General features: G+C 35.9%; 2 protein-coding genes across 8 annotated transcripts in view; one reads left to right on the top strand and one right to left on the bottom strand.

Moving 5' to 3' along the window:
• Positions 1–24,951, bottom strand: part of LOC309640418 (uncharacterized protein) — a 340,945-nt gene that overhangs the window by 119,576 nt on the left and 196,418 nt on the right. The gene's annotated exons all lie outside the window — the stretch shown is intronic.
• Positions 1–24,951, top strand: part of SYT1 (synaptotagmin 1) — a 427,179-nt gene that overhangs the window by 211,621 nt on the left and 190,607 nt on the right. For both annotated transcript variants that reach the window (XM_082419035.1, XM_082419034.1), the window contains exon 3: positions 20,562–20,744. In XM_082419035.1, the coding sequence (XP_082275161.1) occupies positions 20,579–20,744 (166 nt within the window). In that variant the 5' untranslated portion in view covers positions 20,562–20,578. The remainder of the gene's footprint in view (positions 1–20,561; positions 20,745–24,951) is intronic.

The raw sequence follows: 24,951 nt of genomic DNA, 5'->3' as shown, positions 1-24,951 counted from the left end.
TAGAATCCTGCCTGGGTTGATTTAATGTCAGGAAGATAGATATCAAAGTGGCATTTCAATAAGCTACTTTGCTAAACTTTAATAACACAAATTCTGTTAACCTTGGAGCCCTGATTTAAATACAAGTAAGTGAGGAAATCCCTATTGTTAACTAAGCCCATTTTGCATATTTATTGCTATCCCTTTTAATTTGTAAGGGCATATCAGACTTTAATGAAATCTATTCTCTACTACTAGGTCTTTGACTTTGCCTTTTCCACTTGTTACATTAGATGTAGATGCCTGATGTGACTTTACTAGCAGCTTACCTACATTTGGAGAAACTATGAAAACATTTGAAAAAGTGCTTGCTGTCATCCTGTCATTCCTTTCTTAACTTTCTCGTTTTTTCCTATACTTGTCTATAATCTGTTTTCGAAGTCCAAAATTTTTAACTTGCTTTTTCACTCCACCAAAATGAAAATCATATCTATATTGATTTCACTATTTAAAAAATAAATGCTGTATTTTGTTGAGCTCAGTACATTCAGTACTGAATGTGTTCCAATTGTTTTAATTCAGAATTATCCTTTGTGCAATCATATACCTAAAAAAAAGAGAGATAACCCTGAAATAAGAGAAGACAATGCAAATAAGCTGGGATAGGGGAGTGTGAGAATATAGAAATTTGGAAACGTGGAGACTACTTGACAACCAAGAAGATTATCACACTGTCATCATCAGGCTTTGGGGTTGATTAAGGGGAAGGAAGAGAATGCCCTAAGTAGCATGGGGAAAGACTCAGAGTAAAGATTTAGATATAACAGATTAAAATGTGACAAATTCACAATTTCATCAAGTGACCTACCTTGTTTCGTAGTCTAACTTGGAAGGAACTAAGGTTGAAAATATACAAATATGATACAAAAAATTTAAATGTAAAAAATCAAATTACCTACTTTTTCCCCTTTTATAAGTCTATGTAAAGTTATAGAATACAAAGTTAAAACATACCTTACTTTAATTGCTCTGCCTATGGATTTCTTATAGGGAACTGCCTTCAGTGGCATGAAAAATCTAAAATTGCTTGCAATGTTTATATTTGAAGTCAATAAATTCTACTTATTCATTCATTCAACACATATTTATTAAGCAACTTCTATGTGACTCGTGTTGGGTGACTCGTGCAGGAAACAGAGTTGTGAACACACATCCCTTGCTTGGCCTGGTTGTTAAAGTATACCAAGGAACTGCTCATAGCAATAACATGCGTTGACTGTGGAACCAGAAGTTCATGGGCCTATCATGCAGTGTATCAAGGGGTCCTGGTCCTAATCATGATGTCTGGGTGCTCCTGGCAAACTTAAGGAACCCTAATTAAGAATTAAAATCACATGTGGAAAAACAATCAGTCTAATCTATATATTTTTTTCCTTCAGCAACAACTACAGAGAAGAAATGTGTCCCTTTAACCTCTGAGGCGGTTATTTTCCCTTTCAACAGAGGGGGGAAATCTTCACATCAGAACTAACTGTTCTATGATTGATTAATAGCTTCCCTCCTGTTGCTGTGTGCAGCCAGGATAACATGCATTGCACACACAACAGGAGGTAAGAGAGTCAATCAATTAGGGGAACAATTAGTTCCAGTTTCTACAATTTATTTGAGGCTGTAGATGAAATTGCCTGAAAATATTCAGAACATTAAAGATGAGTGATGAAACCTAAAGAAATAAATTTATATTCAAATTTCAGAGGCAGCTGCTTAGCTGACGCTGCTCTTCTGCAGATAGGCTACGTTAATGCAATAACAATTATAATTTGGCAGCAATTAATAAATAGACTGTCCAAACCAGTCAAGTTGTGTTCATGGTTTGGGAAGGCTGCTGATTTTAGCTTTGACATGATGTGGCTGAAGTATTCCTGAAAAGCTCAACGTTATTAATTAATTTAAGAATGCAATTCTGTGACTCCCTTTCTATGGGTCGTAGGTTGGAAATTTCAGGAACCAATCATTCAGTGCATCCTGCCGTGTCTTCTTTGGGGTCCATATTTAATTCATATTTGTATTTAGAAAAATGCAATATGTAGGAGTATTCTCAAATTTATGAGATTGATGCAAACACAACCAAGAAAACGTGAGACGACTTGAAGTAATGTAATTTGATGGGATCCTCACATAGAATTCTAGATTTAGTCCTCGTTGCAATATCATGGTATAAAATTCAAGTTAGGGGTAGAAATCAGGTGGGCCAAGGGTGATGGTCTAGCTCCAAGTGAACTTAAAATTATATCGCATGCAGTATAATCTGGAAGTCTGAGCCTAGGGTCCCTCTGGTCCAGGGAATGAGACAACAGAAAGAAATACAAATGGTCAAGAACATTTCATTGAGAACAGTGAAATAAGCAAAATGTTCAATACATTTAATACAAATTCTTTTTCTTTTAAAGCAAGATATAAGAAGGAGTTTAAAGCCATAATTCTACCAAGTTTTAAGCTTGGAGATTTTCCTATCCTTACTTAATAATCATCAAAGCTACCTCAGCCCAGAATGTAAATTCCTGATCAGTTTCACATAGCTACTAGTTTGTTCAGACTTCAGTAATGAGTAAATAAATTATTGATGTTAGCATGTGTGTATGTAATAATATTTAAAATCCAAACACATTCTGAGAGTAATGCTCTAGAGTTACTCAAATTTAATCCCTCAGTGAAAATTTACATTTTTAAAAAGGTAGCACTGTTACTTTGATGAATGCATAATCTCTTGCTGAAAACTCTGATGGATACAAATAGGACAGCTAAGAAATAAGGCAGGCAAATAACATCACTATCACCCAGAAAACAAGGTAATACTAACAGAGAAAATTAATTCTAAATATTAAATCTATTATTTAGAAAATTAAAATTAAATCTAATATTTAGAAAATTAATTCTAAATATTAGAATCTATTTCTAAACAGGAAAGAATTCATCTCATCGCACACAAGTTTTCCTAACCTTTAAATAAAAATCTGGTAGAAATGTGTTAGAAAATTCCATTTTGTAATTCAATTCTAGAAATTAACTAAGAAGAAAAGCAAATTGATATTCCCAGCTCCTTGTCTGTGGTGTTTTAGTACTCACATCAACTTTCGTGCTCTAACTAATTTTATTAATCCCTCTAGTTAATGAATAAGTAAATCAAGAGCAGGGAGAAAAAGAATCCATCGATTGCAAGAACAGTAGTAGAAAATTTTTAGAAGTGGCCCACAGCTACGAAAGTGATCTTGTCAGCATTGCTTTGCTATCTTGTTAATATTCTAATTCGTTTTATTGTTCTTCATAGAGCAAAATGTTTCACAGTTAATCTTCTACGGTACTTTTGTTTCTAAGCTCTCTTTAAAAAATGGATTTGGCAGTAGCCAAATATTTGAAGATAAATTGATTTCATGCAATACACAGAAAACACAGAAAACAAGTATGTTATTGATATAAATGGTTTATTTGTAGAATTACATTAAAAATTATTTTGAAACAGCATGATCCCTCTCTGGACGGTATTAGAATTTCATGCCTAAATCAAGTTGAACATTAATTTATGTGAGTTTTTTTTTGTCATTTGCAGTAGTAATGAATGTCTATGAGTGGAACGTCAGGGGAGGGACTGTGTAGATAACAGCTTCGAGAAAAAAGATGTACGTGTGAAGTTCATGTGGGAAGAAATTGCTACAGATTTCTCACTTTCATTCCTATTCTTAAAGATAGATACTTAAATTTAAGGACGTCAGTCCTTTTCTTTCAATCTGATTGATAAAAGCAGAAGACTCAGGCCTAAATAATAAATTACATATGCAGTCGAGCAAATGCCCAGACATGATGGAGACAGACCACAGTAAGAAAGAGGAAGGCTGCATGAGTTTTGGGAACCACAAACCTTGGACACTGACATTCTAAAATCAAATGACATCCTGATATCGATTTCCAGGCTTTTTCACTAGGGCAGTATTTATAATCTTTAACCAGCATGGCCAAGGGAGAAGTCTCAAGGGCAGTATAGACTCCTGCAGTCGTTGCCTAAGTTGTTTTTTTTTTAATTGAAGTATAGTTGATTTACAATGCTGTATTAGTTTCAGTTGTACAGCAAAGTGATTCAGTTATATATATATTTTTTTTCAATATATTCTTTTTCAGATTCTTTTCCCATATAGGTTATTACAAAATATTGAGTATAGTTCCCTGTGCACTATACAGTAGGTCCATGTTGGTTATCTATTTTATACATAATAGTGTGTACATGTTAATCCCAAACTCCTAATTTATCCCCTTCAATGCCACACCTTTCTTACCTCATCTGGAATGCTGTTTTCTCATTCAGAAAGCTATTCAGTCTCTGATGATGGATTTCTACAAAGTACCATCTGAATCAGCTGATTTTTACAGAGACTCTTCTTCTAACACCCTCTGCAAAATGCTGGCTGGCTTCTTTACTTGTTATCATGAATAACAGCATGATTTTGTAGATACATGTTCTCTCTTTCAACACTGAATGCTCCCTATCCTTTTTCTGTCTACCAGCTGCCTTCTCTCTTCACTGTCAGCATTTTGTGATGAAAAAGATTCAATGACAAAGTGTGCCTAATATTGTGTAGAGTTTACATTCACTCAGGATTTGAAGCAGGCCCCCGTTCTTACTGTTCAAATGCCGTATCACCTCTGCTAATCCCAATTCTCTCCAAAATGGAACTTAATCTGATCTAACATGCAAAACTCAGAAATGCTTCCAGAGCCTACTTGTGACACCAGAGAAAAATGAAGAATGGTAGGCAAATTCACCTAACTTTACCTAAGTTTATATGTTTCACTCCCTCATACCAGGAAAATGAAGTATCTATTTATAAAAATGTTATACGTATATATCCTAAAAACAATCAAATTTCTACCATACTGGGGTAGGGATTGAGACTTTGTGCTGAATATTGCAAATACAAATATGAATAAGACCCTATGCCAAAACTCAAGGGGCTCAGAGGCTGGTAGGAAAAATACATACATAAGCAGATAATCATGACATAATGCTAGAAATGCAATAAAAATGCATTAAAGTCCTCATTTTTTCCCTTTTCCAACATAAAGTAGAGGAGTCTTTTTACATATTGAAGAAAAGGGGGTGTGTTTTCATCAGAAGTATAGACAGGATTTCTGTTCCTGGTGGTTTATTAACCACAGAGATTATTTATGCTTCCTTCCAAAAGCTATTGAAATGGTAGAAAAGATATGAAAAGAAAGGGGTGAAGTACATAAAACTCTGGGCAACATGAGAGTACCTTAACAAATCAGAAATTGAGACACTTCCAAAGGATAGAAAGCATTTCATAGTAATCGATCAGGACACCAGATCTGAGAAAACTGTAATCCGGAAGTACTTGATGAAAATACAGTCCAGAGAGAGGAACCATTTTCCCCAGCCGGCCCTAGATATTTTATCAAATTGATCCAGCACTTTTGCCTAGAGAGTAATTGCAATGGAGTAAGTTATTAATGGAGAATTGCCGGCTCACAGCTGGGCAACCGACTCTAGTTTATACAGAGGTAAATAAGGCCACTCAGAATGCACGCTGAGTAATGTGGGGAGAAGTCTGGGAAGGGTTTAGGACCAAAACAGAAGCAGAGCAAGGTACTCTGAATCTCAAAAGGATATTAAGAAGAACAGGAATAGCCCTTCTGTCAGAAATAAAACATGGTCCACTCCCAGAGAAATGCCTTCGTCACCTTGATAACCGAGGTCACTCCTAGCCTACCTGCTGCCCAGGCATCTGTAAGACAAGCCTGCTCGTCGGTACACTCCAACCAGGTGCACTGAGCTCCCGGTCAACCCCTCCATTCAGAGGAGAGGCTAACAGGAAAAGAGACTTGCCCAGTTTAGGAGAAATCCATAGCAGTCACTAATACTAATCAACACAAGGTTCAAACACAGACATTCTGGCTTCAGAGCCTATGCTCTCATCTAGCACATAACTGGTCTATATATGCATTGGCCCAGTATACCTAACTTAGTAACAGAACCTGCCGCCCCACACCTATGTCATATTTCCAATTATTGAAGGGAATTTTTTTAATGTCAGGCAAATATCCAATTGGTGAAACAGCTACCTATACAAATATTGAAAAGGTAAAAAAATCAAGGAAATGTATTTTGGAACCAGAGCATTACCACATGGACCAGTCATTATTCCATGAATTCATCCTTAGATCTGATCCTGGCTCTTTCTGATTCTCAAAACTTTTAATTTCTGAAGCAGCAGGGCCTCTAGAAGCCTCATGGTTTTCGGGCTAATGTTCTTACAGCTGTATTGGAATTGCTAGTGCTAGGAAAGGGTGATTCCCATATATGTACGACTTGGAAATTGGGGCTTCTAAATGGGTGCCTACCTCTCAGTGTCCTATAATGCCTTGCCAGGGCCACAGAGCTTCAGAAATTTTAACCAGTTTGACAGAGAATCCTGAAAAATTCCTTTGGTAGCAGCTGCCCTTTTATTGAAAATTTGATAAATCTGAAATATATATTTAGATCCTACTCCATAGAGAAAGGGGAACAACCTCCATTGAGAAACAAAAAAATTTTTTCATTTCTTTCTAATTGATATTACTATGGGAGTAGACAGTAGAGAGGTAAACAGAAAAATTTGGCCATGTTCCAGGATCTGGCCTTCAAAGTGACAGACTTATAAAATGATTTTGAAAGTTATCTTTCAGTATGACTCACACTAACCAATTCACAAGAGACTAATGTATAAACTAGAATGCCAATATTTGTTTAGGGACTAGACATCTAGGCATCTCTTACATGTACATTCTTTCCTAGCAGAGAAATCTACATGTAAATAATATTATGTTAACTTCATGAATCAGAGAAGGAGAAGCTCCTTGCATCTAGCTCTGTAATAGGGATATGTCAATATTTGCTACAGGAACAAGCTGATGATGATGATCATCATCATCATCATCATCAACACTGCATTAAAACAACTGTTATCAACTACCACTGAGTGTCTGCAATGTGCTTATTCACATTTTATCTAATTTCATAATAAATATGTAAGTTGTATACTATTATCCTTTTTAACAGGTGAGGAAACACTGGCTCAGGATGCAAGTAATGTGCTCTTGTTTTTTATAGCTAGAAAAGGCAAGAGTCAGAACTGAGATCCCTCTCAAACTGGCCATCCTAGAGCTCATGTGTGCTCACAAGGTCCTTAACAGTACCACTTACCTTGTGAAAGTCTCCTCTTCCCTTGATGGATTTTATCCCTTTTTTTTTTAACACCCTAATTCCTACATTTCATTATGAATTATTTTTCCTTTAGGTATGTTGTTATTACTTTCACCTGTGTAGCTTTAAAGTTTCTCGTAGAACTATATTTTGCCTGTTCTTTCTGCCTCTAGCCCTGATAATTCTGTGATTTGAAGTTGCTGTTGTAGAAATCCTTCTCATATTTCAGTTTGATTTTATAATTTTACTCCGTTAATTTTAGTGGTGCTTTGCTGGCATTCCTACCTTTTCTTTCTTTGTTAGGCACAGAACTTTCACACGGTCCTTTTGGTTTGGGGTTTTTTTCGTTGCTGTTCTTTCTCACTGATTTTGTCTTTGATTGCCAAAGCCCCTGAGTGATTTCTAAAATCAAAATCTTTGGTAAACAAGTGGAATGATATTAAGTCATATCTCCTATTTGATTCTATATTTCACCTTCTAGAATACAAGGTGACTTTTAGTTGATTGAAATCAACACTCATATTTTATTCATGCTATCAGTATACTTTTATCTTAGTAAAAGTGTTAGTTTATCTGTAATATGATATTCAGTGATGAATCTGTAAGAGAGTGCCCTCACTCTGAAATGTCTCCTTAGTCAGTTGGATATTAATTGACATTCGGCTACTGCTATTACCTGTTTTAAGGAAAAGCAGTTGCATATTAATGGCATGGAAGAAAAAAAAGTTTGGCTAAATATCAACATTTTCTCCCAGTAAGTGCATCATCGTGCATAACCAGATTGATGAAATAAAACATGTAGTTCTAACCATCAATGATCTTGAGCTACACAATGGGGCAAGTTGCAGATCTTCCCTGTACCTGTTGTTTCACAGTAAGGTAGAGATGCTTTCTACTTAAGAATAGTAAAAAATTGTGGTAATATGGCATTCTGAGATTAAAGGTCATCCAACAACTTTCAAAGAGGAAGATGGGCCATTCAGGACAAGTACTTTAGATCACTTTTCAGTTTTCTTTCAATATGTCGTAATATCAAATTATTCATATGTTTGGAAAAAAGCCTAAAGAGATAAGAAGACTCCCTACAGAATGACTTTATTTTGATGCAATTATAGTGTCTGTAATTACTAAATCTACAATGAAAAGGCAATTTGACTCCATATATTGCTGTCATTAAGCCAGAATGCCTGTTTATTATGCAAATGAGAGGGTATTTATAGATCGTGCTTCTCGATGCCAACTATTACGCTGAACTCTTTCTTTGAAGACCTAAAATGTAAACTGCTATATATTCATCTGTCTTATCACTGAGCCACTCACATGGAAATGACATTAAGTCCAATTGTTGGCCAAACGTAAGTTAAAAAAAAATAAAGGCTACAGATACTGATTTTTATCAAAGTCATATTTTTCACAGTGATGCTTAAATGTGAGATAAGGAGGAGAAGCCAAAGAAAAGGAATCCACTAAGAAATGCTTGGAGAGTGTGCCACGTAATAGACATAATAGGGTACCTGCCTCTCAAATATCCTTTCCAAGTGTTTGGCTCCCCCTGATTTACTTCCAAAGTGGATGAAGGCACAGTTGTATAATGTCCCCTCACTCACACATTTTGATTAATTATGGACACATTAAAAAGTAGAGCATTCAATTTGAATACAATGTACAAAATTAGAACCTTACCTAAACCTTTTAAATCTTCTAAATTAGATAGAACCAATCACAAAGCCAATTTTCTGGTATTCTGAATAAATTCAATTTGTATTAATCTAGCACTTTAGGATGCTGGGCAATGATCTTCACCATAATTCATAGGATGTAGGGAAGATACAGCTCTGTTCTGAATAGGAGAAAATGTAATGAGTGTCTCACAGACTTATTGAGCATAAAAAACTAGGAGTCAAATGCACACACAGGTAAAGGGTATTAGCAAGCAGCCAATAAATACCCTTTTCTACTACTATGCTAGGCATAGCATAGTAGAAAATAAGCCGATAGAAAAAATTTCATTTTTCTTATTGTGGAGATCATATTATAAAGTATTTGTGTATGCTAGCTTTTGACTGCAGGCAACACCAAATGCAACACAAAATGGATTAAACCATAAGAAACACTGATCTCCCATTGCAAGAAGTTCCCAGGTATGGTGGTCGTACGGTTAAACAGTACAGAAGCTCAAACCATCTTCAGGGTCCATGATTACTCCCAACTTTCAGCTCCTTTATCCGTAAAACATCAGCCTCTCCTTCACTGCGTTCTCTCATGATCACAACACACTTACAAGCAGCTCTAGCTGCCACACACAAATATAACACCAACCAGCAGAAGAGAAATCACTTCCTGTGTATGTATTTACAAGAGCTAGAAAAACTTTCCCAGACATCAGCCGGCAGACTTCCTCTTATACCACAACAGGCCCAAACTGGATCACATGGCATTGCTCAAACCAACCATTGGGAAGAAGTATGGGATTACCAGGATTGACATATAGACTAATAAAATTTACCCATGAGTGGGGGATAAGGAGTAGTAGTTGCTTATCTAAAAATGCATATCTAAAAATATGGCTTATCTGAAATCAGAAGGAAGGAATAGCTGTTAGGTAAGCAACTGATCTACAGTCTTGTTTATTATTATTTTGTAAGTCGTATATGTTGTTCATTCAAGTCTCCTGTCCCCAAATTAGTTCATTAGCACACAATAGAAGGTCGAATTCAGGAAGAATAAGCCAAATCACTTTTTATCCTTCATATCTGATATATTTAGCATGTAAACTTAGCCTTCAGGCCCAACTACACTCAGATATTTAAATCCCGGTGGTTTTCTACCTGGTGTGTTCTCTCAGTTCAGTCTTTCATAATCATTTCTACTAGAGCATATATCACATTGGATTTTAACCATCTGTATGCATCTGTATTTATTCATTTATTAATGAGGCAGAATTCCACGGGCCCTGGAGCTAGCTTGTTTCAATTCAAATCCTCTCTCCAGCACTTATTAGCTGTGCAACCTTTGGTAACTTTCCCTATCTATGATAGACAGATAGTACTGCCTGACTCATGGGTTTATTTTGGGATCATTAAATGAGCTTCTACGTTTCAAGCTCTTATTTTATTTATTAATTTACTGTTTTTAACTGCAGACTGCAGAAATTTCCATCATATTTACCACAATCTGAACTGTGTATAGACTGATTTTAAAGTTTTGCTTCCCTGTGTGACAAAACAATGATAGTTTGCACACCGTTTGATAAAAGAGGGCTTTGAGTCGCAAGCTTACATTTTCTCTCAAGTGCCTGTAGCTTAGAAACAGCAAGAGTTCAGAGCTGGGTTTCAGCAAAGCAATGGAGAATGGGAATTCCAAATGATTATTCTGTTGCTGCTATAAAAACATTTTGAGAGTCAATTTGCTTGATCCAGCTAACCTGTACCACTTCCAAAACTGCCAAAAGCATCTAGTTTTATCTTACTGTACAAAAGAACAAAACTGTACAGAAGAGGTAACTTCAACTAATATCGTACACAATGACACTGCTGATGAAAACTATACTAAACTGATCTATGTAAGATTTCCATTCCATCTCTAGGTTTTCATATCTACCATTTTTATCAAAAAATAAAAAAGGGAGACTTTGACACTTACTGTATCATTTTTAAAATGCTACAAAATGCACTTGCAGTCTTTATAATGCATCTGAAAAAGCTCTTTTGCAATCCTTTCTTGATCATCACCCTGCCATCTTACCAAAATCTTGGGAGGCCCTTTAAAGCTATAAAAGTTCTCCAATATTGAGTGGTGCTTTGAAAATAAATTACAGTTTTTGAAACTGCATTAGTAGAGAAATGGGTGTACAATAAATGGATTACTAGAAAAACAATGTTAAATTTGTGAATTTATTATTAAATGCTTTTAGAAACATCTCTGATATCCCAATTTCCAAGATTTCTTTCCCTATTATAGGTGGGAAATTTTCAATTTGTCTAAGAACTCTTGCTTTTCTGTCTCATTATCACAGTATTTCAGTACTTGGGTTTTGACTTGGATATGTTTTGTTTCCATTCTTTTATTCTCTATATTATAGGTCTAAGGGGGGAAATAATCTAGCAATGAATATAGTTTTCATTTGGCTCAGGGATTCATTTTTACTTTAGCTAGTTCTTCTGAAATTTATGTTGACTATAATTGCTAAATGTAATTGTGGTGATTGATCTTCTGGGAATGAGAAACTCAGTTTGTTTAAAATTGTATACAGTCTATTACTTTATAATACATTATTTGTAAACAATGCTCATGCTTTCTCTTCATTCTTTAGGAAATCTCTATTTCATGTACTCTAAGAAACCATTAATTACAGGATGCAGCATGATTTTATATACCACTAAGAAAAAATGCTGCACATTAAACTATGTCCAAAAATGGTTTCATATCACTTGAATTTTTGTTTTGTACTTATTGAAAGGTCATTGACTTCTTTAGACAGATTTTATTTTGTGTCATTTTTGTGCATACAAATGAGGAAAATAAAAGAGATGGGTTAATAACTTGCAAAGATTTCTAAATCTGTCCTCAATTCATAGTTGATGATGCCCATCTTTTCTTACACACCATTTTCCTTTGTGCCATCAATAGTGTTTGATAAAGCATCTCTTTAAATATTGTTCCATTAGTGCTTCTAAAATCTTCCAAGCTGTTTGACTCCCATTCTGCTAGTTTTGAGTGTATAAGCCTACAGTAGAAAGCTTCAGACACAGCCAGGATTCAGATCCCTTCCTCAAATGGCCTTTAAATGATTTGTTACTGGGATATCAATAGGAATAAGAAGACAGTTGAGTGTGCACAGGCCTGGCTAACAGTGATAGTGAGATGCCATAGATTATAAGGCAAATAAATCCTCATTTCAGAGGTATAAAAACATGGGGGAAAATTGTAATGTGGAAAAAAAATGTATTCACAGTTGAATGTTTTAATCTCTCCACTATCAATGAGTCACCATGGCATTTTTCTAAAGCTACACAATAGGGGTCCCACATCACTCTACATCATCGGTTCTTTCACTTCACACACATACCCAGTTATGAATGCAGAGCAGACTTAGTAACAGAATTCACCACCTCTGGCTATAAATTCAGATATTCCAGGAACAACTAAGCCTAGTGAACCCACACAGTAGGTTTTACTTCTAATCATGCTTTCCTGATTACAAGGTACAGATACTCAGATTACTATCAATATTAGTATTTGCAAGATACTACGTCCTGAAACTCAGAACTGAAAACCAAGCCAAAGGAAGCAGGACAGCCAGAGGGATGCGGCTGCTCGGTGGTCACAGATTTGAGCCCTGGGATCAGCTGCATTTGGAGCCCTGGTCCCCCCACTTATTAACTCTGTGACAATGAGTATGGTTCTTCTCTTCTCTATGCTTCAGTTTCTTTAGGGTATTTCATAGCGTAAATTCCTGAAGGAGAGAATCTTATTGGCCTCACTCACCTTTTCATGCTAAACAGTGTCACTGGCCTCAGGCCAGCATCTAAGTGAGGTGCCCTTGAGTCAGGTACTCATACCTCCTTACATCTGCTGTGCGCATGGCTCCTGGGGGGTGATCATGCAACCTACATGGACTCTTTTCCATCGTTAGAGTCTGTAAGCAGGACAATTTCAGTGGAAAGGGGCTATGGGTGGGCATTCACATCTTAAGTACATCTCCCACCACCATCTACAGGATCCACAGTCAGATATCTCCTCAGAAAAAAAAGTTTAAAAAAATTTTTAATAGATACAAAGATTTTGAACAAGTTGGGCCAGCTTGGAAATCAACCCTAGTAATAATGACGTTTTCGCCAAAGTACATTATTATTTTTTTAAACAATGAAAATTAGAGTAAGACAGGAAAATAACTGAATTCTTATTATCGCCAGTGTCCTTCCACCTTTAAGGAAGAGAAGTCTTGAGGAACTGCTTTTGCTTGTCTTGGGGAGACAGGAATGGAAGGGGGTAAACACTGGACAACCTGGAAAACTAAATTGTGTAAGATAAAGATAGGAAATAATTCACATTGAACATATGAAAACCAGAAGTTGGTAGTCAATTCCAATGTCTAGTAGGAGTAGCTGACCATTTAAAAGTTTGACCTCTGGTTTTTAATACAAATGTTGCTATTCTGCTCTTTTGAGCCCTAACATATGTACCCCCCTCTGCTTACTCCTTTTGGACCCAGATTTCCTAATTCCTGGTCCTACAGTTTACTTCTTATACATGCTTTCCCATCTGCTCCCTGGCAATCAGAGTAGTGTTTCCAGTTGTCTACGTCAGGAAGGTAACTGCGAGTTGTAATTTACCACTATTGGTGTCAAGAGATGCCATCCTGGGGTCTGTTTGAGTTTTCATAATGGCAGGAAGAGGGAGCCAGGAGAAACTCAGAGGCTGTCTCAATGGTGTGAATTGGCATCTTACTCTCCTTTTCGCTGACTCCACACAAGGCACAGGACTTAGGAGACACACATAACATGCATCAAGTACCCAGTACATGATAAGTAAGTAAGACATAGCAGTAAATAAGTATGGTTCTCCCCTTTGGAGGAAGAAAAGAAACTAAGAAAGAAAGAAAAGACAAAACTAAGGAGAGCAGGAGGATGTTGATTGGAGAGGAGAGACAGAGAGAGAGAGGGGGCAGAAAGATAGGAGAAGGAAAACCAACATAGCTGTAGGAGGCTGCAGAGAGACAGGCTTGGAAGAAGGGACAGAGAGCACATAACAGCACCTTCTATGGGGCCAGGAAAGGGAGATCATGGTGATGGTTTCCATGGGCGTTTACTTATTTCCAAACTCATCAAGTTGTACACATTAAATATGTACAGTTTTTGTATGTCAGCCATACCCCAGTCATTCAGTATCTCCTAAGGGATTCTTAGGAGATGCAGCTGGTGAGTGTTCAGTATTCCTCCCTCCTCACATTTTTCCAAAGACACCTTCAGCATAATAACCTCTACACCCCTTCAGTGTTTGTACTGTGATATTTGTAGGACTGGGGAGGAATGTTGATTCTTTTTTCAAAGTAAAGCTAAGCAGGCCCATTTGTATTTGATTTGCAAAGGCATCTATGAGAGATACTGGCTGAGAACCATACTCTTAAGCAGAATTCTCCCTGCACCTCTTTAGGAGACTTTTGTGATGAGATAAAGGGGTAAAATCTGGAGCTACCTAGATCTATTTTGAATCAACAGATTGCAGATACAGGGCTCAGGAGCCTGTATGTTTTATGGTTTCATAAAGGTAGGCCGCCTGCTATGCTTCCATTTGCTCCAAGGTCTGATAAACAACCTTTCATCTCTCTCCATTTTACTGGGACTAACACCGAAAGTCAGCTTTCTCCTGCCATGACAGGGGCCGTACAACCTCTGGCTGTCCTCCTACTTCCAGCAAGAGAAACTATCTAAACCGAAGAGACGCTACACCTCAAGCCTGACATTCCAACATTTGCAAACTCATGGAGGATTTTGATCATGCTGCTAGAGTTCACTAACTGCCTAAGGATCCTTGGGTTTGGAAAGAATTTAAATGAAACTTTTGACAGTGTTTTTTTTTTTTTCCCCCAAAATCTTTCAGAGTGGGTGTCATAGGTGGGATTCCCAGGGAAGCTGCTCTGAGTCAGAGGTAGCTTACTGGGGACTGCTTTCCATGTAAGGGAGTGGAGGAAGCAAGGTTTAGGCAAGATGCAGTTACCACAGTCTTCAGCTGATCCTACAGGGCTCTTCAGAGATGAACCAGATTAAGGCAGGGGGACGTGCCTTTACACCAGCATCCTCGTCATTGCATGTGGGCTGTCCCTGGGGAAGTGGGTTTAACCTTGGACAAAGCAGTTCCCTTTACCCAAGGGTGATTCTTTAGGAGAGACTCCTCAGCTGTGAGCTGTCAGCGGGCCCTGAGACTGAGGGCCTCATTCCTGAAAGGGAGGGAAGGATGCACAGGGCATCTTCTTAGGGTTTTCACCTACACTTACAGAAGGTCAAGGGAAATTCGGATGGAATAAAATGACTACATTCTGCCCTTCATCTCAAAAAATACTTTATAACACATTCTGTGATATCTCCTGGACTCTGTAATAATTTCTGCAAGAATTACTTTCAGTTTGGGGCATTTCTGCATTCAAAGACTTTTTCTTAGTAATAATATATTCTTCAATATTTCTTTGACCTTCTTCTCCTGTTTGCTCTTTAATTTTGCACGCTATTATGATAAAGTACAATACTTAAATAGAGATGGAAATAGTTCTTTCAACAAAAATCATTATGTTTATGCAGTATGATAGACTATCTCACTGTAAAATCCAAGAAATCCATATCAATTTATGGACCTAGAGATAGACATAATTAAAGTCCTCCTAAGTAGAATAAATGTAAGGGACAGAGGGAAGTTGTCATGGCAACAAAAAATCCTGATTTTCCTCATTTTATACCACAAATGTATTAACCTTTATGATACCTTAAAATTTCTTCTACATTCTATTTTAACCAGTGGCCATTTTGCATATTATATTTGCTAAATATGTAGCTGAATCCTTCTTTCTTGCAGTTTAGCTTTTTACATTACATTGTAAAGTTTTTTTTTTTAATCTGGCATTAAGAAATAAATCTCTGTCTGCAAGGTATAGTTTTCTCAAGAGCAAAACCGTTTTAAAGGCTTTTTCTTCTGTGTAATTTAAAATATTTCAGGTTTATAATATACTGACAATGTAAACATACGGGAAAAAAACAGTGAGTATCCTATCACAAGGTTGACATTTTTAAGTGTATCTTTCCAACCTCTTTTACACAAAAGATCTTATCTAGAGAAATTGGACATACTTTATATAATGTTTCATAATTTGCATTTTCATCTAATACTCTAATGTATTTCCAGGTTTGTAAATGTTTATCTTTAAGATAATTCTAATAACATTATTTTATGGATTACCATAATTTAAGTCTCTCTGTTAGGTAGTTTCTGGTCTTCTAATACTATAAATAAGTTACTACAAACATCCTTATATTAAATTAATTCTTTACTGTGAATTCCTACAAAAAGAATGAGTGCTTCTACAGCTTTTAACATGTTCTCTTACTTTGGCCTCTATAAAGTATTTTTCAAAACTATGGTCTTTACCCATTGCCAAGTTTTTGTATCCTCACCTTCACGTCTATATTTATCCTCATTTACAATTAATATATATTAACTTTCAGTTTTTTGACTATTTGTTAAATTAAACACTTTTTTTTTTTTTGGTAGGAGGGATTTGCATTTCTTTCTTTTAGAATTGCTTGCTTGTATCCTTCGTACCCAACCTTCTTCTAGGCAGGAATTTATTTTTCTATTCAATAATATTTCTCTTGGCATATTCAAGATGTTAAATTCCACTTTAACAAACTCAATGACTATACCTCAAAATTAAGCAGTCTCTTTCCTATTAGTAAGATGACTTGTGTTTTCTATTTACTGGTAAACCAATTCAAAAGAAAATCATAAATACCTTTCCAGTACTGATTTAATTGTTTCATAATACTTAAATGTTATTACTGGAATAGACTAGTGGAAGGAACTTTGGATCAGGCTAAATCTGTGTAGAACAAATCACTTAACCTCTCCACAACCATTTTTTTTCCCTGTAAAATATGATAAGTTACTTTTCAGGGTTGTAATGAGAATTGAGGATATTATACTTAAATATCAATGCCAGCATTTTGGCACATAGTAGGTTCTTAATAAATGGCATCTTTAGTTTTTCTTAGCCTCATTTAATGTTATTGTATCTTAACAGGTCCCTTAGCATAGTGATTTTCCAAACTGTAGGTCGCAAACCAATAGTTGTTTGTGAAACTAATAAATATAACTAGAATTTTTTACTAAAACAGAACAGAATAGAATGGAATGTATCAGAATATTTCACACATAGTAAGGGCAAGTTTCTTTATGTGAAGTGTGTTCCATATTTAACATATAGGGGGAGAGTGTGTATACTGGAGCACAATACACAATGTACTTCTTACTAAGGGTCATAGTCCAAAACTTCTTCAAAAAAACCACTATTTTATTAGATTTTAGTCTCATAGCATACAAGTCCCTTATACTAGTAACTAGGACACCTAGGTTCAAACCTCAACTCCACTAATTACTGCTATCTATCTTTGAACCAATTGCGTAACTTCTGTATGCCTTAGTCTCCTCACCTGTAAAATGGGTGCTAATTATACTTATCTCATGGGAATGGTGTGAGAACTCTATGAGTTCATATATCTCAGCCACTTAGCATGTCCTCAATAACTGTTGGCTGTTTTTTATCAAGACTTGAGTAGAACATAAATTTTTTTACTAAATAAACAAACAATGCCACCTGCACTAAAGTACATAAGAGAGTATAAAGTCATCACATTAGTCAAGACTGAATAATAAGCTAGTTTTTCCACCTGCAAAGTGATGCTTCTTGTTAAGCATCCCTAAATATGCATTTTCGAGAGCCATGTAACTGTTCTTAGTTTTGTTATTTACAAACACTATCTCTCAAAATATAAAGGAATGAAATTAAATTCAGCAATTGGTCTTTCTTTGACAGTATATTAGATCCTTAATTGCCCATTATATCTTTATAATTTGTGAAAGACTTTTAATTTCACAGTGGTATACATTAAGTAAAAGAAGCACTGTCTATATATTTCGTACATAATCTTTTCTTGATTTTTAAAACAATCAGAAATGGTAGGGATAATATCATTGGCTAGTAAGTTCCAAGTTTATAGGTTTTACCTTTTTTGATAAAACATCTTGCAAGCTGTACCTTATGTCTGAAGAGGATTCTTTCTGGAAATTATAGAAACATTCTTTGCTTCCTTCACAACAACAACAAAAATACTGCGTAAGCTTCAAGTGCCTTTTCTAAATGTTAACTCTGTTTAATAAAAGCCTTATTTTTCCCAAAGCCATTTAGATCATTCAACTTATATATACAAATGTTTTATATATATTCCAAAATAAACTGGGGAAATATGAAAATATTTAACAACCCAAGAGAAAGGACCCAAACATCTCCGTGCACAAAAGCTATAAACAACTGTGTAGCCATTTGGAGGGAGCAGCCGGACGTCAGGCTCAGCCCAGCAATGATATCCCACTTCCAGAACATGACAGAAATTGAGCTGAAACAGACAATATACCTTTAATTTAATAATGACACTGCTGTATTTAGCTATTCTATTTAGCACAATCGTTTCCTTTAAATCCCACAGCAAACCATAATTCCTCAAATATCCTCAACTATCCTGTGGAGATAAGTAATGATAATCACATCTGGTGATCCTCATAGCAGCAGAGGAATGAATTCATTTTTTAATACACACAGATATTTTATGCATATGTATGTGTTTGTGTGTGTGTAACTGTAGTCTTGCTAAGTCACATGAAATATGAGTTAAGGCATCATCAATATCAATAGCTTCACCTAGGTTGTGCAAACAGTACTCCAAATTTTTGCAGGGACACAAGAGCCAAAGCTAAACAGAATCAGAAAATCAGGGAAAGCTTCTGGAAAGTGACCCTGAGTTAGAAAAAATAAAATTTTTTCACAATCTGGAAAAGTCTGAGCTGCCAAATGCTATTAGGGAGGGAGGGATAGATCAATCAATTGATTGATCAATTAATCAATAGAAGGAACAAACTTGCATGCCAGACATTGTGCTAAATTCTTTGCATGGATTAAAACCTTACATACTTGGTATGATTACTCTCCTTTTACAAATGAAGAAACTCAAGAACAGAGAAGCCCTGAACCCCTATCTGTCTAATTCTACCCCTTAGGATTGTATTAGTAGCTACTAGTGAAAAATTCAAAGCTTTCAAAAGAGAACTAATCTATTATAAAATTTGATTATCTATGTATCTCAGCCTCATCCATGATCTCCTTTCAGGAGACCCAAAATCTCTAGATTTTGATTAAGATTTTAATAAATCCCATACATTTGAGATTATTCTACTTTCAACTGTACTCTCACTAAATATGTAAGTAGGCATAATTAATGCACAGAAGGTTTGAAGTCTATAAAAATCCTTTATCTGCTTGCTCGTTATTTCCATTTCTTTGCAACTCAAAAGGGCTTTATGGGTCCATCAACTTTCCCGCTGAGACTGTGAAGTTAGGCCCAGGCCTATTTGTATTTATCTATTTCTGCCCCAAATCATGTCCACTCTCACCAGCACAGTCTGAAAACTTACATCACACGGTAAAAGTATTTAAGTCCAGAATACGTTTAGATTGGAGAATATGACTTCATTTGTACCCCTTTAGAAGACCCTCCTTACATTTATACAGCATTTCACATGTACTTAAGAAAAATCTAGGCAGGGCAGGTTTCGATTCTTCATATTTCAAAAGATGTATAAATTAAGAAGTTTAATGCCTTGTCAAACTTCATTTAGATAGTGAAGAAAACTAGAACTGTTTTCTGTATTCAAGGCTAAGATTTTTTCACTGACTACCTTAAGGATTCATTTTTTTAAATATTTTGAAGATAACATTTTAAATAATTGAATAAATTTAATAATTTATATTAATTATATAATTCAATAATATAATCAAACTAAGTAAACTGAAATAATTAAAGTCATGTTTTATCATCAGCACCTCGGTCTATATAGTCAATCATGCCACATTTACAGTGGCTTCAAAAATTCACCCAGCAAGACAAGTGAATTATTGATCATAGTATTATCTACAGTAAATGTCAAAAAAACATAACTGGGCAGAAAGCATACTATCAATAAATGAGATTCAAGGACTAATTTCTGTATAACATTCAGGAATCTTAGAGTATCAATGTTACAATAATATTCTTTACAACCATTTTAAAATTTACTAACATTTTGAATGTGCTATCATTTATAATTTATCAACACTTCCAATATAAATATTTGGTCTCTCCTTTTTGAAAACGCAAAACATTTAGAGTATAGAGCAGGTATGTTGTCAGCAATTGTTTCATGGACATTTCAGTAGGATATGGGTTAAAAAGTTAAATCTATATAGCAAATAATTGCCTGTATAAGTAACTAATAGATTTGACAGTTTCATTTTATTGTTAGGAGAAAATGCTTTCAATAACTATGTCTGGTCTTACCTTCTGGGGAAGAACCTTCTCTGTGGTTCCATAAATATTTCATGAACCAACATAAAGTAATATGCTAATGACAGGCTATTTACCCAGTGAGCAGGTGTGCCCTCTGATGTTTTTTCATCTCTAGAATAGCTCTGATGTGGGGTCAGTTAAACCATTTTGAGTTGTTCTTTTTTTTTGCTTCCCTCCCCTCACAGTTTCACCTGAATCTAAAATGGTGAGCGAGAGTCATCATGAGGCCCTGGCAGCCCCGCCAATCACCACTGCAGCGACTGTTCTACCAAATAATGCCACAGAGTCAGCCAGTCCTGGGGAAGGAAAGGAGGATGGCTTTTCTAAGCTGAAGGAGAAGTTTATGAATGAGTTGCATAAAATTCCATGTGAGTATTGTATATTGTTGCTTGCGTAAAAATAAATGGTTGAAAATCAGCGTACCCATTGGGAGAAAAAGAATTCCTCTTAACCTAAGTGTACATTTGATTTTTTATTATTGGAATGGTAGTGTTCCAAAAATAAAATGGAATATTCTTGGAAATGGAATATTCTTCTTAAGGATTTAAATATACTTAATACATGAAAATCCAATTTATAAAAAAAACTATCTTGTGTTTAATGTAGGTGGGCTCTTTTTTAAATCTTCTTCAATGTCTCTTTCCCCAGAGAATGTTAACGTTTATGTGTTGTGTATTTTAGATTTGTATTTATGAAATCATTCCACTGTAAAGCTTATTCCTAAGCAATAGCTAAAATGTACTTTCCCATTATTACGAGTTTGGTTTTCTTTCACTCATCTGTTAATATTTCAAAAGCTTTTGCACACTTTTTAACATTTTCTTTGTTGTCATTGGGAAAGAAACAATAACCTGGACCTAAGTTTATTTGTGTGGGTATAGCACTAAGTCCAACCAGCGCCATTTAATTTAAATCATAAACTACAGGCTGGTCTTTTTTCTTCAGAGATGAACATTTACTATGCACCAGACACTTCTCTAGGTTCTGGGAAAGTAAGTTTTGGCCCTCACAAAGCTTATATTCTAGTGGGGGAAAAGAAATAATCAGTAAGGAGGCAAATGTATATGATACATCATGGAATGGTAAATAATATAAGGAAACAGGAGGAGAGTAAGTGGGAAAGGGAAGGTGGTAGAGGGTAAAAGGTCATTATTTTTTAGTATTATCTGAGCTAATTTCCTTTGTAAGGAAACCTGGAGGAAGTAGGGGAGAAAGTTCTAAAACCTGTGATATACAAAGGCCCTTAGGCAAGAATCTGCCTGGAATGGCAAGGAGCTCAGTGTGGCTTCGGTAGAATAACACAAGGTAGAGGATGGCAGAAGACAAACCTGAGGCCCTGTTATATGGAGCCTAGTGAATTGTTCTAAGGAACCTGGGTTTTACTCTGAGTGAAATAAAATGCCTTCGCATCTGAGCAGAGGTATCCTATGATCTGCCGTAGGTTTTTCTTAAAAATCACTCTTGAAAATGTGCTTGTGTTGAAAATGTGCTTAGAGGGGCAAGGACAGAAGATAAAGCAGGCTGTTGCAATCATCTAAATGAGAGATTTACCAAAGTTATAAGAGTTATTCTATGAGGACATTGAGAAACTAAATGAAAACTACAGGGAATCATTTTCTTATCCTCCCAGGAATTAACAACTTGTTCATCTGTTTGTCCACCTTTAACAAATCCAAGTGCATCTGAGAGACACTCTTAGCTCAGTTGTCAGTAATTTCCATTCCCAGCATGAATCTCCATAACCCAGGGAAGATGGAGATGGTCCAACAGAGCGATCCCTAGGATGGGAAACACAGGCTCTCAGGTTCTCTTCCTTGCTCTGCTGCTGAGCTGATGGACTGATTTGGGTATCTTTTGATATGACTTTGAAGTCATAACTACAGGGCAAAAACCAAATGCATCTGTCATGGGGGCAAACTCTCACTTGAATATTTTATCGAAATGCTTGCTCTAAAAGAAATGTGTTAGAGGGAAGCAGAGAAAGAAAAGAATAACACCAAATCAAACGCATATTCTGCCTTGTCTTCAACACCCTTTCCTTCTCTGGAAGAGTAAACAATATGAGAAACAATGGCAATGTTGATAACAGTGAGATTTAATGTTCCCCGTGTATCCACACACCCATTCTCTCATCTCCTTTAGGCCTTCACCCAATAGCATCTTCTTAATTAGGACTTCCCCAACCATGTTACTTAAAATTCTAACCCATTTACCCCACCCAATCTTTGCCAGCATTTCCTGCCCTCTCCCTTGCTTTATTTCTCGCTGTATTACTTAGCACCATCTAAAATGCTATGTATTTTATTATCTGTTTTTCAATTGCTCTGGCTCTCTCCAAAATAATGTAACCTCTATGAGGGCAAGAATTTGGGTCTGTTCTATGCATAGTTTCATCCCTGGTGATCCTTAGTATATACGGGGCACACAATATCTATTTGTTGAGTGAATTAATGAATGAATCAATGTTGATTTAACTTACATGCTGAGCCCCCCACTCTTAGATTTTGAGGCCTTAAGATGCTGAAAATTTAAAGCATATGAAAAAATTTTAAGATAAACAACAACGCCCTACTGTATGGCACAGGGAACTATATTCAATACCCTGTGATAAACCATAATGGAAAGGAATATGGAAAAGAATGTATAAATATGTATAACTGAATCACTTTGCTGTAGAGTAGAAATTAACACAACATTGTAAATCAACTACAATAAATTTTTAAAATTTAATTTCTAACACCAAAGAAAGCATCATTTCAATGCTTGACTGTGTCATTCACATTGAAAAAACAAGTTGTTTCCATATTTATAGTCATAACTCCATCTTTTAGCCTTCTCCACTTAGTGCCAGCTATTACTTTATACTTTCTTCCCTGTGCATCAGCAGGAAAAGAATCAGCTGGGAAAAAATATCTATGCAACTCTCCCTTCATTTTTTTTCTTTCCCTTGGCTAATCTTATTTCATTCCTTCTTCCCAAGCCACTATCCCATTCCTGTGTTTCTTTCTTGGGCACTGGGAATTAGCCCAGGAAATCAGCCTTCCTCCATGGAGATTTGCTTTTGACCAGCAACCTAAAATAATAGAATGTCAGAGGATCTAGGTAACACCTCTAGAAATATTATGTTGCTGGCTCTCTCCTTGATTTAATGGGAAGAAACAACTGAAATACCTAAAATTTTTAAACGGTTTGGTAAATAAGTTTAGGAAAACTAAATCATAAATACAGCCATGCAGGTTTATGATAAATATTGTAACTGCGAATTTTACACTTCCATTTTAATCCATCACAATTTTTACTGCCCGTGTAATTGAAATTTCTAATGGGATTTATACACAGGGAGCAACACTCAACAGAAATGAAACAGATCCCTAAATCAAATTCCTTTAGGAGCATATGTTATATAAAGGTTATCACTTCTGACTTGGCATAATACGGTGATGCTAAGGACAGGTAACAAATTAGAATATTAATTGATTTCTGTCTCTGAACTAAATCTTGGCTCTCTGGCAGATGTGTTTTTCGCAAAATTGATAGCAAACAGCTTTAGTCTGTCACTTGAAATTCCCACTTGTGAAAAGAGAGGTATCACAATGGCAAGGAGTGTGCATGTCATTAGTTGGGTAACCTGCAGAGTCCAGCACGGAGCATATTCAAACCAAATTGCCTGATGATATCATCCACAACACTATGGGGTGTCAAATAAAAAAAGGAAAAGGAAATGGTAAATGCTGAGCATTTTAATCTTTCAATTCATTCTGCACACTGTTATCTAAATGAAGCAGACAAGGTTTTTCAGAATGCTTCTTTATTTTGCAACTTTGATTTTAATATGACTAGGGCCATGGTTGGTTTGTAAAGCATGTACTCGTGTCATCCAAATAGCTGTGATTAAGGTTTTGATATTCATGAGCTTCTTGAAGTCAAGTGCAACTTTCCTGAAGCACAGCAGAAAACCAAATAGCCAGAACTTGACTCTGAGTCTAGAATAAGAGCAAGTGGGCTAAGGGTAGTTATGTAATTTGTGCAGAAATACTATTGGATAGACAGTTTAACACAGGGATTAAAAACACAAGCTTTGGTTACAGACTACATGGGTTCAAATCTTAGCTCTGCCACATCCTAGCTCTGTGACCTCGGGAATTATTTCATCTTTCTGTGCTTCAGTTTCTGCTGGTATAAAATGGGGATTAAAAATAATATCTCCATCATCCGGTAGTTGGGTAAAGGCATCAATGCATAGGAAGGGCTTAGAGTGTCTGGCACAGAGTAAACATCCTATAAGTATTAGCTATTATTAGAGTCTAGTTGTCATTTTTAGCAAGTTTATTTCTCTTTCAGAAAAGCCCTCTATTCAGGTCAGACACCCAAATTGAGAAAATTCCAGAAACTTTGCAGCCAAATATTCAAGTATTGCCTTCTTTAAACACATTCCAAGGATGCCTGTTCTAGGAAAGACAGATTCCTTCTTGGTGTTTCCTCTTCCCATCATCTCTAATTTTCTTTTTTTCCTTTGTAATTTCATTTTCTTACTCCCTCATTCCTTTTAGCCTACAGGTATGCTCAAAAAAGTCC

Source organism: Balaenoptera physalus, assembly GCF_965194825.1.
Source record: "Balaenoptera physalus genome assembly, chromosome: 13".
Taxonomy (NCBI): Eukaryota; Metazoa; Chordata; class Mammalia; order Artiodactyla; family Balaenopteridae; genus Balaenoptera; species Balaenoptera physalus.
This window is presented reverse-complemented; position numbering and strand designations above follow the sequence as displayed.